A 19,070-nucleotide genomic window follows, 5' to 3' on the forward strand; every position below is an offset into this window, starting at 1 on the left:
TTTTTTTTTTAAGTACACCAAATATTTGTTGCAAAATGCACGTTAAGCTAATGGATGCCAGTTAATTTTTTTTATTTTTTTTATTTTTTTGTTTAAAGAACAATCTAGACTCTACTCTAGTGCCTTCTCCAACATTGTGCACCCCCGTGATCTGCCAGGCCTAAATTGCGAATTACGACACCCCAAGTCACAACACCCCTTTTCTCTCATTTCTACCCTCTCCCCTCTCTCCTCTCCCATTTCTTTTCTTCTCATTTTCATTCTCTTGCGCCCGCCGCCCGGACAGGAACCAGCTTTGCAAAGGAAATGAGTTTAGGCGACATGAGAGTCAAAGACTCAAAGTCGTAGTTTGCTCCGGAGTTTGCAGCTTGGAAGCCGGTGTTTGCATATTGTTAGGGGTGAACCTCTCAACGAGGATCCAAAGGAGCTTATCTTTCATCTCCGGTGCAATCGAATGAAGAACCAACGAGATCAAGTCAGAAAATGGTGAAACAATGTGTGAGAATCTATCAAGAAAATGTAAATCTCAAGCTCTTACTTTCAATTTTGTTATAACCACCACGAGTAGAACTCGAAAATGATGTTAATTTCATAGGATTTTTTTAGGATTGATTTATGTTGAGATTTTGAGGTTTTGTTCTTGTTTTGTTGGCTTTAGCTTGGTTTTGGTTATACTGGATTTTGTCCTCACAAGCCGGGCGAGCTGAGTGCCCGATAAGGCACTGGACTCGTCAAAAAACCGAGCTCGAGCTCGACAAGAATTTACTCTTGGTGAGCCGAGCCGAGCTCAACATTTCATACCCGTCACGAGCTCGAGCTTGTGAAAATTCTAAACGAGCCGAGCTCGGACAACCACTACTCGCCCGAGCTCGGCTCGTATACATGCCTAGTCATTGGTGCCTTCCATTGCCCCTGTTTTTCAAAACCAAAAGATACCAAATTTAATGTATAAATACTGAGTTGTGATAAGTGTACAATACAAGACACATGGGGTGAGACTCATGTGGTGGGTTCTACCATCTGTTTCTTGTGTTTTGCAAATGTTGTGTAAAAATATTTTCCCATCAACAACACCTTTCAATGTAATTTTCTTTCTAGTCAAAAGATGCTGATAAACAGAATTTTCTTTCATGGTATATTCATTTGTTTTTCTTATTGCTAAATTCATTATCCGGTCAAGAAGTCATTTTTGTTTTTTTTTTGATTTGGCTTACGTTGTAACGATTCACCCCTAACGACACAATATTGTTCGCTTTTGACTCTCCCGAACCAGACTTCCCAAGAGTCACTCATCCCGATACTACTTTTATAGAAGCACGCTTAACTACGGAGTTCGATCTGATAGGTTCATGACCATCATGATTTTAAAATACGTTGTGTCAAGAATGATGAGAATATACATATAAGCACATACTCATTCTTATACTCAGATGATGTGGAAAATGTCACATACGTGCTCTAAAAAAACTATACGATATGTGCTATAATTTTTTACCGGCTTAGATTTAATTCTAAGCTAGTTCATGACAAAGAGAGAGAGAGAGAGAGAGCGAAATAAAATTTCAACTTCGGCATGCCGATTCCCATTTTTAGGTGTTCAAAGTGATTACATTAGAGTTTATATCAGCTTTCAATTCGCCATATTAATTTTACAGAGTATCACATTTGAAGCCCTCAATTGATTCACGAGCACCTCCAACCCTCGTCTTTTTCTTTGTTAGGAAAATATTCCCCTATTTTCTTCATTGGACCTGCTGTATTATATTTCTAACATCTTTTAAATTTTGTATTTAAATTTAGAGACACCAGTTGCCAAATCGAACAGGGCTGTAGATCCCTCTCTTTTTTTTTTTTTTCTTCTCTGTTTCTTTTTCTTTTCTTCTTGTTTTTTCTCCTCCTTTTGGCTAAATTTCTTGTTAATGAAGCTGTGATAGAAAGTCGGATGATCATGGTTGAGAAAACAACAAAAACAAACATAATAAAGCCAATCAAATATCATGTAAAAGAATAATAATAATAAAAAAATAAAAAACATGCTTTTGTTCACTTTATTTAACATCATATATAAGTACAGGAAATACAGAAATGGGAATCCTAGTCAATCTCCATACATAATCCACCTGTAAAGCTCCAAATAACAATTTTAATTATTCCTTAAGGGTTAATTAGCTAGACATGAACTTCACCTAATTGGACATCCCTGGCCTTGAGAGGAACATACTCCCCAAGATAAACCTCCAGATGATCCGCCAACGAGGACTTGTCGATACTCTCATGGTGATATGATTTGCAGACGAAGTAGATAACAGTCTGGACAACCAGACCAAAGAGAAACACCGTGCATAGCAAGAAGAGGCAAACAATTCCGACTGGGATGCTAATTCCCATATTCCGTCCACTCACACTGCTCGCCACAACAAAATTCTCAAACAGCAGCTCAACTCCTACGAAACAAGCAGCAACCGTGAAGAAGATGGCCACCGCAGCACCCATCTTGCCCTTTATCAACCTCCTGCTCTTGATCATGGCTTTAATCCCGTACGAATTCTCTAACACTGATATAACGCTTGCCAGATGCCAAACTATGCTTATATATATGAACCCAATCAAGTACAAGATCACAAGAGCAATGAAAATCGCAATTCCAGTCCCGCCGTTCAGCCCATAATAGCGCGCCCAAGGGTAGAACAGCGCTGCAGAAACGAAGTTGTAGACTAAAACAAGGGCGAAGCTCCACAAGAAAGTGACGATAAGCCTCTTCCAGACCCTGGGGACAACGCTCATGACCTTCCTGAAGGCGATCTCCTTGGCGGTGTATATGCATGCGACGGTGTAGACAGCTGCGGAGGTGGAGAGAAGGGAGAGGACGAGAAGGAAGGTGAAGTAGAAAACTTTGAAGAGCCAAAAGGCGGCCCATTCGGCGGAGAGGGTGTCGGAGAGATTAGCGTAGTTTTTGGTGCCCTCTCGGGTGTAGTAGAGGGCATATTCGTTCTTGAGGATCTTGATGAAAAGGAGATGAGAGACTTGGATGTGGGCAAGGAAGATGAAGGAGAGGGGGAGTATGAGGGATAGTGTGATTTGGGTGAAGATTCTCTTCCATGAAAATATGATCTTCAACGACTCCTTGAAGATCCCAAAGAAGCCCAGAAACTGTACGTCTTCTTGTTCTCTGTCCATTATGTTTTTCCCTTCGTTTTACTGCAATGAAGGTGGAGCTTTATATATACTGTTGAGACGGCCCGGAGGAGTGGACTTCCAATTGCCAAATTGCCCTCCGTCTTTATTTCATTTACTATAATATTTGCATTAATTAAGCCAATTAAGAAAAGAAACTTTACAGAAAAAAAAAAAAAAAAAAAAAAAAAAAAAAAAAAAGAGAGGAAAAGGTACACGTAACCTTTTTAAACTACCATCTCATTGTTAATATCTTCCATAAAATTATCAATTGTATCAATGTCTCTTTCTAAACTACCAAAAAATGAAGGAGTGATTTCAAATCGCACTTTTATTTAAAAATTTATCATTTTTTTTAAAAAATAAAAAGTTGTAAATAAACATTATTAGGGAAATGTTCTTATTTCCTAACAGCTAGAATTTTAAGATTGAGGGAGCAAAATTATAAACAAATAATAAAAAATAAAGAAATTGAAGGGTACGAAATCAATTTTAAAGGTCTATTATAAATAACAAAAATAACAAAAAAAAAATAGAAAGAAAGAAGCTAATAAGTGCGCGCATTTGGTAATTGTAGTTAAATTATGGAACCTTTTCCAGTGGACCCGTATGAGAAGCCAAGTAATAAGTGAGGAAGGAAACACAAGGAACGTTCCTGGTCTTCTTTTAATTTGACCAGGTCAACGCACTCCAACGTTGACCAACAAAATTTTCTTTTCTTTTCTTTTAGTTTTAGGCTCCCCAATTTCTACACGTCTATCGGCTCTGATCACATCTATCTCCCACGTGGGGGCCTACACGTCATTGAGATAAAAGAAGTGCAGAAAAAACGACAATGATTGTAGAATTGGGAAAGGAAATTAAATAATCAAAAATAAGTTTATGGTGATCTAAGCATATAAGAACGGTGGACTACTCGGTAAAAATTATAGAATCTTCCGCTTAATTTCTCAGCAGCTTCTTTAAAGCATGTTTTGTTCTTTAAATATAAGAAATATATATAAAATACAATTTAGTCCTTCAAATTATTATTATTATTTTTTTTTTCCTGAATGACCCTTCAAACTATTAAGCTTTGCACTCTAGCTCCCAAACTATCAAAACTTTGAAAAATGCCTCTTTTGGCGAAATATCCCCATAATATCCCTGTCACGTGTCATTTTTCAATTCAAAAAAATTCAAAAAATTCAAAAATAAATTAAATTAAAAAATTGAAAATAAATAATAAACTAGAATTTTATTTCTTATTTTTTATTTTTTATTTTTAAAAACAGATAGGTGTGTGGGGTGGCGTTATTTCCCAACCGCGACCCGATCTTCCAGACACCCCTCCTGTCACCGTCCGTTTGCAACGCCATTATGACCGATTTTATAGCTTAGCTCGACGAGTTCTGATTCGCAATCATCAGCTCGCTGATCTCAACCGATCTCAAGCTCGCCCCGCTCTAAAAAATATCATCCACCTAAGAGAAAAGCTTGTAATCATTGAGCCCCAGGTAGCTATTGGCCAACATTTTGAATGCCAAAAAATCACAGAGAGGAAAATTGATATGAACATTAACGAACAAGCACATGGCCGTTGATTTCTCCGTCAGAAATCGATCGAGGTATTCCACAATGATGATAGACTTGCTCGTCGTTTGTAACAAAACAAAATTCAGATTGGAATCATTCATAACCTTCGAAAGATCAATATCATAGACATCGAATGATAGGAAATTAGCCATGTCTGCGTTCGGAGAGGTAGGGACGAGTTTGCCGAGCTACAGGCGTGCATTGTGCCCAACGAAGATGCTGGAAAGAGGCAATACGTCCTCCGACCGATCGCAATATTTTTTTAAAAAAAAAATAGTTTTTTTTTTAAAAAAAATATTATTATTTTTTTCTAATTTTCTTTTAATTTTTGTTATTTTTTATTTTTTTAATTGAAAAAATGACACGTGGCAAGGGTATTATGGGGATATTTCGCCAAAATGGGTCATTTTTAAAGGTTTTGGTAGTTTGTTGGATCAGAGTATAAGCCTTTGTAGTTTTGAAGGTCATCCGGAGAAACAATGGTAGTTTAGAGGGCTAAATTATATTTTTCCCAAAAAATAAAAGGTAACATGCAACAATTATCTTATACTTCCCCTAAATATTGGGTAAAAGTATATGGTATGCTAGCACATTAGCTTTCCTATAGCTTTAATATAGTTTCTCTATCTATTATTTTAACACAAAATATTTATCTCTCTCTCCTCTCTTCTATCTTTCATAGGGGATTATGTTGAAATTTTATAAAAACTGTAAAGATAGGTAATGAACTTGTATTCTGTAAATAAATAATATTTTAATGTTATATAGATAGATAAGGAATCAAATAGTAATTTTGTTCATCAAATTTATGGAAAATTAAAGGGAAGTTATTGAGAGTAGGGGTGTGCAAAACCCGCTCCGCCCCGCTCCGCAGAGGACCGGGTTTTCGAGTTTTTTTGCAGGTTAGAGTCTTAATTTGAGAAATTTATGCTGGGCGGGGCGGGTTGCGGGTTTAGCCTTTCAAAAAATACGGGTCTCCGCCTCTCCCCGCCCCGCCCCGTCCCACACAGAGGAGAAAAAAAGAAAAATCATGTTTCTTAAAATTTTATGGCAAAATTACACCGTTGGTCCCTGTGGTATGCCATAATTATTTTTTACTCCCTATGGTTTAAAAAGTTACTGGGAGGTCCTCGTGGTATATAATAATTACAAATCGATCCCTAGCGTCAAATTCTGTTAAATTTTGTAACAGATTCCGTCAAATGCCACGTCAGCGACACGTGTCGCCATCTTATGGCGACACGTGTCCATCTTAATAAAAAAATATAAATTTATTAAAAAATAAATAAAAACACTTATTATTATTTTTTTATTTTTTTTTAAAAAAAATTCAAAAAAAAAAAAAAAACTGAACGGGTGGCTTGGCCACCCCTTTGGGGGTGAAGGGGTGGCCTGGCCGCGCGCCACCCCCAGAGGCCGCAGGGGGTGGCCGCGCCTTCACCCCCAAAGGAGTTTTTTTTTTTTTTTTTTTGAAAAAAAATAAGTATTTTTATTTATTTTTTAATAAATTTATATTTTTTTTATTAAGATGGACACGTGTCGCCATAAGATGGCGACACGTGTCGCTGACGTGACATTTGACGGAATCGGTTAAAAAATTTAACAGAATTTGACGCCAGGGATCGATTTGTAATTATTGCATATCACGAGGACCTCCCAGTAACTTTTTAAACCATAGGGAGTAAAAAATAATTATGGAATACCACAGGGACCAACGGTACAATTTTCTCAAATTTTATCTTATAATTAATAGGACTTTTAGTTTAGTTTACAAGGCTAATTCCATGGAAAATATTCTTGTATAGAAATAGGAACGATTGAAAGATATGTGTCAACATGTTGAGAGACTAAATTTAAGGAGTTTTGAAATTATAATTTTTTTCTTTAATGAAACAGAGTGGATTCCCTAAAAATCTGACTTTGCATTCATAAGATTCTGTGAAAAAATAATATGAATTTAATTTTTTTTATTAAAAATACCAATATTTTTTCGAATTTGTATTTTTTACAAAATAAAATCAAAATTACGTAAATGCCACTCAAAATACCCGCCCTGCCCTGCAGTGATCCGCCCCGCACGGACTATCTATATTAAGTGCGGTTTGCGGGTTGCGGGTTGGAAATTTCCAACCCGCATAGGTGCGGGGCAGGGCCAAAAAAGGCGGAAAACTGCCCTGCCCCGCCCCATGCACACCCCTAGTTGAGAGTGCTAGAATCAGACTCCCTAAATCTCATTCATTTTCCTAAATACAAGAAAATTTTCTAAAAAATCCCTATTGCAAAACCAAAGAAACCAAAAGTGACACCCTAGATCTAGGGTAGCACTTTTGCTTCATTTACCATTATTTTATTAAAAAAAAATATTTTATCTTTCCTCTCTCTTTTCTCTAGCATTTATTTGAAAGAATATTTTAAATGGCTTTCTCTTTCATCTTTCTTTCCCATGGCATTTGTATGTAAGAATATTTAAATGATATAGGGAAAGAATAAAGAAAGATATTGTAGAGTTTATTTGAATATGGAAACAAAAAGTAACTTGGTTCTCTAAATTTAAAGAAAATCTATGAAAAACTATTGCTCGTGTTCTAACAACACCAATAAAAATAAATAAAAAAATAAAAATTATTGTACTTTAATCGAAAGTAAAATAAGGACAATCAATATATAAAAGAAGCTTGCTTAGTAAAAAATGACTAATGCTACATATCACCCTCTTGTCCTCCTTTTATCCTCTCAAAATTGATGTGGCTTTTAAAATCACCATTGGATCAAAATCCAATAATAATCTATCATAAATTTAATGGTGATTTTAAGGGTGCGTTTGAGATTGCGATTTCGGAAACAATAAGTACGATTTTAAACCAAATCGCAAAACATAAATCGTTTGGGAATTGCGATTTGAAAACGCAGAAAATCTGCCTTTTCAAATCGCAGGTAAGATTGTGCTTTTTTGAAAACGCAGAATTTTAAATGCTAATTTGCGATTTTAAATGCTAAATTGCAATTTTACCAAACGCTTAATTGCGTTTTTAAAAATCACTTTTTTCAAATCGCACATTTTAAAATCGTGATTTTAAATCGCACTTTTTGAAATCGTAAACCCAAACAAACCATAAGAGCTACATCAATTTTTGAGGGACAAGGGGGTGATATGTAGCTAAATATCTTGTGGTGAGAACTTAAATTTACAAATGGTAGAGATTTCTTTTTGTTTGTGTATGATTCCTTTATTAAAAAGAAACCAATTCTTCTGGGCGGATCATTAAATTAATGTAAAATAGTTTTGAGTATGTTTTTTTACACAACAGTTTTAAGCAACAACTACACAATCCTTCTCATATCGGGTGGAATCCATGTGACGGTAGCTCCTACTCCATATGAGAAGGGTTGTGTAATTATTATGTAAAAATGTTGTATTTGTATCATTACTCGTTATATTATACGTTATTGGGACCAAATCCACTACATTAAAGAGACATTTTTTACCAGGGCTGGCAAAACGGGCACCCGACACGACCTGTTAAGACCCGCGACCCGTTTAAGATAGACCCAAACACGACCCATTTATGTTAACGAGTCGAAGCTCCAGACACGACACGACACGACACGGCAATTTTACGGGTCACCTGACACGACTTGTGAAACCCGTTTAGCATAATGGGTCGTATCGAGTCGACACGACCCGTTTGAACATTCAAAGCTAAGAAAGTATGGCAAGCCATTATCTCAAAACCAAATCAAAATCCACAATCAACACCTCAAATTTCAACTAAATGTTTCACTCTTAGCAGTCAAAACAAAATCAAATCGACAATCAGATCGCAAAATCCATCAGAAACGTCACCTGCTTGTTGTAGATATTGAAGTAGATGTTGAAGAGGTACCAAAGCCCAAACAACGCCCCGAGCTCCAAGTCTCCAACGTCTTGAACAAGCTGCTAGATTCTGCGCTCTTGTCGGCGCTCTCGGGCACCAAGGTGGCTCTGACCTCCAAGCTCTTCGTGTCGAGATCGGACTCAGGCGCAGGGGCCGAAGACCAGGGCCTGAGCTTGAACGAGTTCGACGAGGACAGAGACCACGACCGACAAGGGGAGTTAGCAGAGACAGACACATTGGGGAGACCGTGGGGCTTCAAGGACGACAAGGATGACGGCGCAGCAGAGAGACGGGGAGAAGAAGAAGAAAATAGAAGAAGAAGAAGAAGAGGGGGCGACGTTGAAGGAAAAAGAAAAAAAGTTAGGGTGTTTTTTTTTATTATTATTTTTTATGTGTTTTCACTATTCAGCTAATAGTAATAATAATCTCATTTCATTTAAAAATAAAAAATAAAACAAAATAATAATCGTGTCTGGCGGGTCACCCGAAACCCGCCAAGCTTAACTAAACGAGTCATAAACAGGTCGACCCATTTATGACCCAAACCCGTTTAAGGTAAACCCAAACCTGCTAATTTCGTGTCGAGTTATCGGGTCGTGTCAAAATTGCCAATCCTATTTTTTACAAGGAAAATTATTACAACCGTGTGTGACGGTCAAATACTAAAACTATTTATTTTATTTTTTTTAGTTGAAAAAGGCAGAAGCCCATGCACGTGGATAAGACTTATTAAGTACAATCCAAAATCCACCTCAAAATGAGTACTTTGAATATGATTTTCGTATGTTATTATACTTCATAACAATTGATATAGTTTCTACAAAGACATTCCAACTAAACTTAAATACTTAATATATTTGATGTTAAACATTATAAAATTATGTACCACTAATGAGGGGTAAAGGAAGCTAGTAAAAAAAGATTTTTGTTTGGATAATTACAAAATAAATTCTAGATTTGATCTTGCTTTCAATTGAATCCTTAGGTTTAACTTACATTATGTTGATTTTATATATTAAAATCATTGTAATTTAGACACTTACAAAATCCAGATTAATTAATCTAGGTATTAAAAAGCATCCATGTTGATTTCAAAAAATAAGAATAAAAAGCATTCACGCAGGATCAAGGTTGATGCAGAGGAGATGGATGTCTCGACTTCAGCTTAGGGGTCTACACAGACCTATACGACAAAAGCCGTCGAGCCAGCATCTTAGGCTCCACAACCTCAGAGGTTTGATACCCACTAGCTACTATTATGCTTGAACACTTCTCGTGGAGCGATGGGCAAATTTACCAGATATCAAGAGACTCTCCTAGAGAGTCCTAGAGCTTTTTAAGTTCCAAGTATAGGGACAGATGATCTTGGAATCCATCCCGCAGCGACAAAGCTGGCTCGCAAGTTCTATGCCAACATTCACGCTCGTGACAAGGGCTCCACGGCCACCCTATCAGAGTGGACGCCGAGGCCGAGCTGATCAGCACCATCATCCACACCTCACAGGTGCTTGACCTGAAGTACCCATGGGCTGGAGAGTTTAGCGTAGGGAGGACCCAACATCATGACTATCTAGGGGATTGCAGGGTTCGCCCTTAACCAGCTGTCAGTGGAGGCACGACTGGTCTATCGCATCATTGCCAACCAAGTGCACTCAGTCAAGAGTACAAACCCCATCAATTTTTAGCGGGCCCTATGCCTATAAGCAAGGTTGACACGTGTGCGCATAGACTTGCCGCCATCGTCATCATCAGGCAGGTCGTCGATACTAATGCTAGCACGACTTTACCGTTCAGAGCGCTGATCACTCGCATCGCCAAACATGTTGGAGTGCCCACAGACGCATGGTTCACCTCAAGCCCTGATGGGCCATTCACCAGCCAATACTTCAGGATTAGTGGCATGCACCTCTGACACCAAGCAACGATCGCACCAAATCAGAAACCTCAACCAACTAGCCAACAGGGTAGCGGGAGCTTGACCTTCAAATGGTGCCACATCATCCTAGGTTGCCTCTGAGGGCCTGAGCGACTTAGCGGTGCTTACTCGAGTCTTGGAGATAATGACCCGATAGGAGCGGGAGTTGGTGGCCCTGTGTCAGGAGACGGCGACCTTACACTTGGAGGTGGAGTGACTCTTTGAGGCATTTTTAGAGGAGCAGTGGAGGATGGCCACTGAGCAGCATGCTCATGGGACTACCGCTAGGATGATTCTCGACATCGACAAGTCATCGTTTGGGAGAGAGGCAGTCCACCTCTGGACATGAAAGACTTCATGATCGACCCCAGCTTGTTCCAAGGCGATGGAGCAGCCCCATGGTTGATTTATTTATTTTCTTTAGTATATGAGACAAAAGTTTGTTTTAATTCCACCAGGGGGTGGCAAGTTTATGATACATAACATTTAATTGCCTTTTTGAAATTTGGATTATTTAATTGTGTTATTATATGACAATTTATTTTATAAAACTTAGTTAAAATCAAAAGTTCGAGGACAAAATTTTTGTAAGGTGTGGAGAATGTAATACTCCAAAATAATAAAATAAAAATAAAAAGTAATTAATTGTTATAATACCATTTTATAAAAATATACTCATATTACTAAATTTATTCAACTAAGTGCCTTAAAATAGTTTTTCCTAAAAATCAATAAAAATAAATAATTTTAACCCTTGCCCAAGCATTCGAAGCATCTCTGTAACATTCGATATGAACCCTTAACCAAATGTTTGAAGCATCTCTGGAATATTCGATACAGCCCATGCCCGAACGTTCAAAGTGGACCCATTTCCAGTTCAGAATTAATATGGTTGCAATACCTTCCATTATTTTTTTTTTTAGAAGAAAGAAAAGAGTTAGATCCTCTGAGTAATTCTTTAAATTTTTTTTTTTTTTATATATTTTATATTTATATTTTTTTTAAGGGAAAACTTTACTTTACCCTCCCAATGTTTCACCCCTTTTTCAATCTTGCTTCCAAAGTGAAAAAAAAATTTGCAATGGGCCCACAACAAAGTTTCCTAGTTTTGCAATGTAGCTTATTTTTTAGAGATTTCGTCTTCCATGACAGAAAATGCCACACATGCCCCGCACATGTGATTTTTGTTGTCTTCTTTACCAAATTGCCCTCATGTTTCACCTGTTGAAATTACGAAAATACAAAAAAGTACAAAAAATAAATAAATTAAAGCACACAGTTTGGTTGTGATTGTTTGATGCACTGGGGTGTTCTTTTATAAGCATTCACCACCGGATTAGCCTTGGCAATGGCATCCTCACCGATGGCCTTGAAATCAAACGTACACTCGTGCTTCTCCGGGTACTGATACATCCCACATAAGGTCATCTTGCACTTGCACATGAACTCGGTCAGCCCCACCTTCTTGTTACAGGTTCGACACCGATTTGCCACCTTTGGTTGCTGCAATTCTCGATCATCCCCAAGATTCCAGAATGCAAACGACGTTGCCGAGGCTGACAATGAAGTAGGTCCAACCACGGCGGCGAAGACCCCTCCCGACTGATCATTAATCTCTGGTTTGTCGGTGTTGTGGGGTTGAAAGACTTCTCCATGGCAAAATTCGCTGGCGCCGCTTGCTCTTCCTCCATGCAGCCATCTTTGTGGCACTTTGAGCAGAGAGGTTCATGGTCGCTACGTTTCCGAAGAACCCAAAATTGTTGGCGCAAAGCTTCAGGTCCAATGGCTAGTAGCTCGTCTCCGCATTCTACTCAGAACTCATCTTCTTCCTTGCTCTCTAAATTCGCTTCTTTCGATCAGAAACAAAAGTACCCTACAGAGGTTGGGAAACCTGGCCAAACAAGCTTTGAAAGTTTCTTTCTACAGTATTTGAACTTCACGGGTGAAACATGAGGGCATTTTGGTGAAGTCGAGAGCAAAAATCACACGTGCGGTGCACGTGCAGTAATTTCTGTCAAGGAAGACAGAATCCTCTAACAGATAGGCTACATTGCAAGATTAGGAAACTTTGTTAGGTTCTATCACAATGGGTGAAACATTGGGGGGGGGGGGGGGGGGTAAAGTGTAGTTTTCACTTTTTTTAATTAGGAGTGACATGTGTCGTTATTGTATTGGCTTTGACATGGTACACTAACATAATCAGTTGAGTATTTGACATAATTTTATTGCAAGGAGTCATTTTTTTTTTTTTTTTCGCATACCACAGGGTCCTTTGAGTTCATTTTGATACCACAAGGAGTTAATTGTAAATCAAGTAAACTACATAGACTAGTTTTACATTTTGTCCTAGAATTACTAGTTGTAAATAAATTTTCAGAAAACTATACCTACCCTCCTCAAACTATTGCCCTATTGCCAAATGTCTCTAAATTACCAAAAATTGTCAATGTCCCCAAAAGAAGGCAAAAAATAACCTTAGGGGTGGCTTTAAGATCTTCAATTGTTCCAACTAGGACCGGTGACAAGGAGCTTGGTATGCCACTAAGCCTATAAAGTCCCACATAATTGTTTGTTACCAACATTATTTCAATACAATGGCTGTTGACACGTCGTCTGGTAGTTGGTGTAGTAAGCAATCCTAATTCACAGTAGACACTAAATCCAACTTCCCTGAAGTTACCGAGGAATTTTGCGAAAAATTGCATTCCCGAGCCTCAGAACAATATTCATCAGGCTGCTACCTCACCATAATTTTTCCCACTTCTCACAACACCTACAACACCAATGAAAATATTGTATATTTGGACCCTTTAATTTGCATTTGCTAAACCTTTAGCTTATATATATATATATATATATATATATATATATATATATATATATATATATATATATATATATTGGTTAGTTTTGGTGTTTTGCAGGTCATTGAGAGAAAATAGCGGTCTTTATGTGGAATTGCAAAGAAGCGAAAAAACAAGTGAAATTCTGGATTGTTGGATCGAGCCCATGCAAGCATGCTCAAGCACACACTCGCCTATGACGAAGCAAGCAGCGCTCATGCACTATGCTGAAGAAGAAATGAAGAAGTCCTGAGTATGCTCAAGAGCACCTAGTGTGTGATTGAGCGCACTAGGACTGACCTGACAGCACCGAAACCCTAGGATTTTTAGTATTTATATTATTCTTTTCTCTTGTAAAAAACAAAATTGGGAGGTGTCATTAAGAGCATATTTTCGACCTAAAGCTGTTCTTGAGCTCTTGGCACGTTTCTCTTTGTAAGTCATTCATTTTTGTGTTTTTAATTCAAGTTAAGATGTTGTTTTTAGTCATGACAGGTTAAAATCTTCAACTAATGTTGAAAATGAAACCTCTCCATTGATTAACACTCACATTCTTTTTTTTTATTTATACAATTCCAATGTTTAATCAAAGTATTGTTCAAATCCAATTCAATTAGTTGATTTATTTCATTTGATTGAATGTTGTGATGATTATTTGTGAAAAGTTGGATACACCGAATCATTCGATTAAAATCAGATATCCATTGTGCTTCATATATCAAACGGATACAGTGGATGATTTGATTTCAATTGAGTATTCGTTGTGATTTGTTTAATGGTTGGATTCATTAAATGATTTAATATGCATTTTTACGGAACTTTGAACAGTTTATAACAAAATTAGATTTGATTCAAATTTGGATTCTGCACACGTCTTAATGTTTTGATCATAACTTTCTGCTTAAATTTTATATTGAAATGAAATTTATGGCGTTAGAAAGATAATAACAAATGCAACAAATATATCAGAAATAGCTTTTTCCTAATTCAGATGTTTACAATGCTAAAATTGCCCTGCAATAAAAGATCGCAAATCTAGACGAATTTAGAATCCTTTTCCTACTTGAATTGAATTTTCAATCTCTTACTTGGACTAAGAGACTAAGTTCCTATTTTTTTGGGATTCCTAGGGCTTTTAGGCCTCTCCTAATCTCTATAAATAGACCCCTAAGTTTCAAGAGAAGGTGTGCTTAGTTTTGACAAAAAAATTCTTCTTGGAGGCTTGACAAGTTGAAAAGGAGAAGAACATGACAGGAGGCCATCCTAGCACCACGGTGAGCGGCTAAATTCGTAAAAGGGTGTTGATGTAGCCCTTTGCAAGTAACAATGGTTTAATTTTATTTTAGTTTGGAATTTTCTATATGCATGATGATTGTGTAATGTGAGAATTGATCTTAATGTTTATATTCAATCATTATGAATTTCTTATCTTGTCTTATAAGTCTTTTATATTGATTGAACTCAATCCTTCATATTTTTTGTAATTATGTGAATGATTGTTATACAACGGTTTTAATTGACATATGATCAAGAGGATTAGATAGGTCATGTCTAGGGAAGACGGATTGTACTACACCATAGTTTAATGTAATTTTGGTAGATAATACATACCAACCGAAGATAGGTTATACTATTCCATTGATTGTGTGTATCCTATTAAAGACGTAACTAATCCATATCTACGGAAGACCGGTCGTGTAACGACCCGCCTTTTTCAAAAAGGTATAAGTGAAAATTTCGATTCCCACGTATCGTTATAACATCATCAATGACGTCATCAGAATATAAATTAGCAGCGAAATATATTTTTCTTTTAAAAACTTAGGAATTGACACAATCACACTTTGAGCTGACTGAAATACTTCAATAAATAAGCATAACTTGTCTTTACATAATAAATACACTCAAAGCAGTAAACATATGTACCGCATGCGGTACTTAATAAATACGCAGTTATTATTCATCTACATAATGTAAACCATTACATATCAACTGAAAATCATAAAAGTCCTATTTATAAATAAAAAGCCCAGCATTCTGATCTGTCTCCTGCCCTGCACAATCATATATGTGATTGCGGTTATCACCACAATCTCATACTGTAATCAAGTGAGTCATTTTGTTTTCAATAATATAAGGACATACTAATTTACTTAACTATATACAATGCAACATATGAGGTGATGATAGTTTTATATACACAATCTTAGTTACTTTCTTATTCACTCCTCTCACACTAGGGCCATTAAATCCTTGTTCATTTAAGCAGCTATATATTGGAGCACAAACTCCCTTACCATGTCTTATTAACTTTTCCGCACTACTAGTTAAAGTAGCATACTTAGTACATTGGTCATCCCAACAACCAAGTAAATTGACCATCCCGACAGTCAATTAAGTAGCCATAACTTGCCTAGCACATTAACCATCCCGACAGCCAACTTGTACTTATTATTGTTTTTTGCACAGGCGGTATGCATGTCCATTGGTCATCCCAACAACCAACTTGTTATTAACCCTACATCAGAATTATTAACAATATGCAATATACTATCCCTATGCATACAATTAAATAAAGCAGAAATATCACATTATCAAAACAAGATCACTCAGTAAGTATTTTAGAAATACTTACAGTTCTTCCCTTCTACAGAAAGTGTTCACAAACAAATGTTTACTGCAATATAATTATATCCAAATAATAGTGAATTAGTATAATTCACCAAACATATAATTTAACCCTATACTTATCTCTAATTTCTTAATCCTATTATCATTTTGACATAGTAACAGCATATAAAATCCGTTCAGTATAATGCCATATATTTAATACAGGCATTATAACAACATTTATTAAAATGACCAAAATGCCATTTTTATAAAAATTACCAAAATACCCTTTTTACTAAAAATGATTCTTTTTACTTGGGCATCACAACGGCATAATTTATACTTCTAACACTCTGCTTTGAAAACCCTTATTTTAAAACATAATTTATAAAATCAAAGGATAAGAATCTTATCCAAAATATCTAAAACATCTTTTTTAGGATATTTTGTAAAATATTTCAAAATATCTTAAAATATCTTCTGGGATATTTTACAAAATATCTCAAAAACACAAAGCTAAGGAGATAAAGAAAATGGAGAGAAAAAAACTTACCAAGGAGAAGGTTCTTCCTTGTTTTTGCACCCACCTTTTGAGAGAGATGAAACCAAAGAAGAAGAAGGAAGAAGAGAGCTTTTGCCCTCTTCAATTCAAGCAAAAACCAGAAAAGAAAGAGAACAAACAGAGAAAGGAAGAAGGAGAGAGCAACCAAGAGAGTTTTGGGAGAGAATTTTGAGTGAATTGCTTGAAGTGAGGAACCATCCTTTTATAGTAAAATCAAAGGCTGAGATTGCACCATTTTAATCTGATTTAATGGCTCAGAAACCAACTTGGAGAACAAGTTTGGTGACTCATCAAAAATAATCATTACACTTCAAAAATATCTCTTATCTTCAATTCAATCCTATCTTATCTAAGCAAGATGCTATGGTTTGGATGGCTAAGATTGATCACAAACTCATCTAAGGTTAAGAACATGTCAAGCTGGGGTGATGAATCATCAAATGGAATGATGATTTATAATGAAAATCGAAGGATAGCAGTTCAGACGAGATTCTGCATTTCTGTAGAAAGTCGATCAATCTACTTTTTACACTGAAGAATAATTGATCGATCTACTTGAACAATAAGTTGATCGATCCATTTTTTACACTATGAAATAATCGATCTATTATACTTAGTCATATTTTCATCCGTTTCAGCACCTATATAACTAAATCGCTCGATCGATTATTTAATCGATCGATCAATTTTTGGCTTCTAATAAGGGTTCAATTTCTTAATTGCATGATTGACTTTGGGACTTAAACAATCGCTCGATCGATTCTATTATCGATCGATCGATTTTAGACTTAGTCTAATTCCTAATACATTTTAACTCCAAATATATTGTCACTAAGTATTTGATTCCTTTAAACCTAAATTGATGAATATTTATGAATAAATATTCATATTTAGTTTATTAGGCCTAAAATCCTATTTGAAGGTATTTTATTCAACATCTAAAAATACGGGGTATTACTGGTCGTATTGCATCTTAGTGGTCAGGTGGACGGTCCGTACCAACCGAAGATGGATTATACTTATTCTTTAGAGGTAATTTATTGACTACTCGAGTGAGACGAGCCATATATCATGCATAGTATGAATTTTTCTTGTTAATTTATGATTGATTATTGTTATGCGGTGAGTGGTGAAATTAATCCCCTATTCTTTCTCTCTTCACTTCAATCTTTATTTTTAGATATTTAGTTTTATGCATTTAACTTTCACTACAAGAAATTCGCCCATTAAGGGCGACACTATCAGCGTCAACTTTAATAGTCGACTATTAGCGTCCACTTTGACAGTTGACGCTAATAGTCGACTATTAGCGTCAACTTCTGACACTATTAGCGTCGCCACTATTGTTGACGCTAATTTTCCCAAAAAATTTACTATTAGCGTCTACTTTGCAGTCGACGCTAATGTGTCATTGTTAATAACCTGGCGGGAATTTTTGTCTCGCACAGGTTGAGAAATAGCAACGACATTTCAGTATTAGCGTCCACTTTCGTCGACACTAATAAAAAACTATCAGCGTCGACATTGGGGTCGACGCTGATAATCTATTATTAGCATCCACATCGAGGAATGGACGCTAATAATAGGTCATCAGCGTCAACTCTAGGGTAGACGCTAATGGCCCTGTATAAAAAATTATTTTTATTTTTTGAAAAAATGAAGCATATCAGCGTCGACTTTTTGTTGTCGACGCTGATCATCAATTATTAGCGTCAACTTTTGGCCTCGACGCAAATGACCATGTAAAAAAAATAATTTTTTTTAAAAAAATATTGAAAAGTATTAGCGTCCAAATTAAGTCGACGCTAATAATCCTGTATAACAAAAAAGAAAAAAATCATATAAACCTATTAAAATATTTTTAAAAATTAAAAATAAAATTGAAACCTATAGTAAAAAATACTTCTTTTTATATTATTAGAAAAGTTTTTCTATTTTTTTAGTTTTTAATTTTTGGGTTAAATGTCATTTCAATCTTTGGGTTTTAACGACGTTATTTTTTTTATAACCAGGTTTTATTTAATTTGTATCATAAATGGAATTTCATGTCAAACCAATCAAAACCTACCACATGATCATATGTCTTATAAAAATGAGGAAAATAGGAAATATATATAAACAAGGAAAGGGTGGCAAAAAAAAAAACTCTATAAATAATTAATGATTTTCATATTATTAGTAAAATTTTCAATTTTTTTTTTTTCTAATTCTATGAATTAATATTTTTTATTTCTATATTTTTTTTAATTTATCCTTGTGCATTAGTCCGATCAATAATGATAAGATCAATCCGATCAATCCTCACACATCAGTTTGATGAATCGAACTTGACATAATTGAAGGTTCGATTGAACTTCCTATCTATAATAGTGAAATAGTTTGATCGATCAAACTATATGGATTTTGTATTATTTATGCTTGTGTATTAGTCTAATTAATCATTATAAGATCAATCTGATTGATTGTGGTCGAATCAAATGATCAATTGAACTTGACACGATTAAAGGTTTGATCGA

General features: G+C 35.9%; 1 protein-coding gene and 1 pseudogene across 1 annotated transcript; both read right to left on the minus strand.

Annotated features, from left to right (window-relative positions):
- Positions 1-2,169: 2,169 nt before the first annotated feature.
- On the minus strand, positions 2,170-3,177 carry LOC133856733 (uncharacterized). The gene has a single exon (XM_062291783.1). The coding sequence runs from the start codon at positions 3,175-3,177 to the stop codon at positions 2,170-2,172; it is 1,008 nt and encodes a 335-aa protein (XP_062147767.1).
- An 8,628-nt stretch (positions 3,178-11,805) lies between these two features.
- Positions 11,806-12,361, minus strand: LOC133856734 (zinc finger A20 and AN1 domain-containing stress-associated protein 1-like; annotated as a pseudogene).
- Between the last annotated feature and the right edge of the window lie 6,709 nt (positions 12,362-19,070).

This window comes from Alnus glutinosa, chromosome 14 (assembly GCF_958979055.1).
Source record: "Alnus glutinosa chromosome 14, dhAlnGlut1.1, whole genome shotgun sequence".
Classification (NCBI taxonomy): Eukaryota; Viridiplantae; Streptophyta; class Magnoliopsida; order Fagales; family Betulaceae; genus Alnus; species Alnus glutinosa.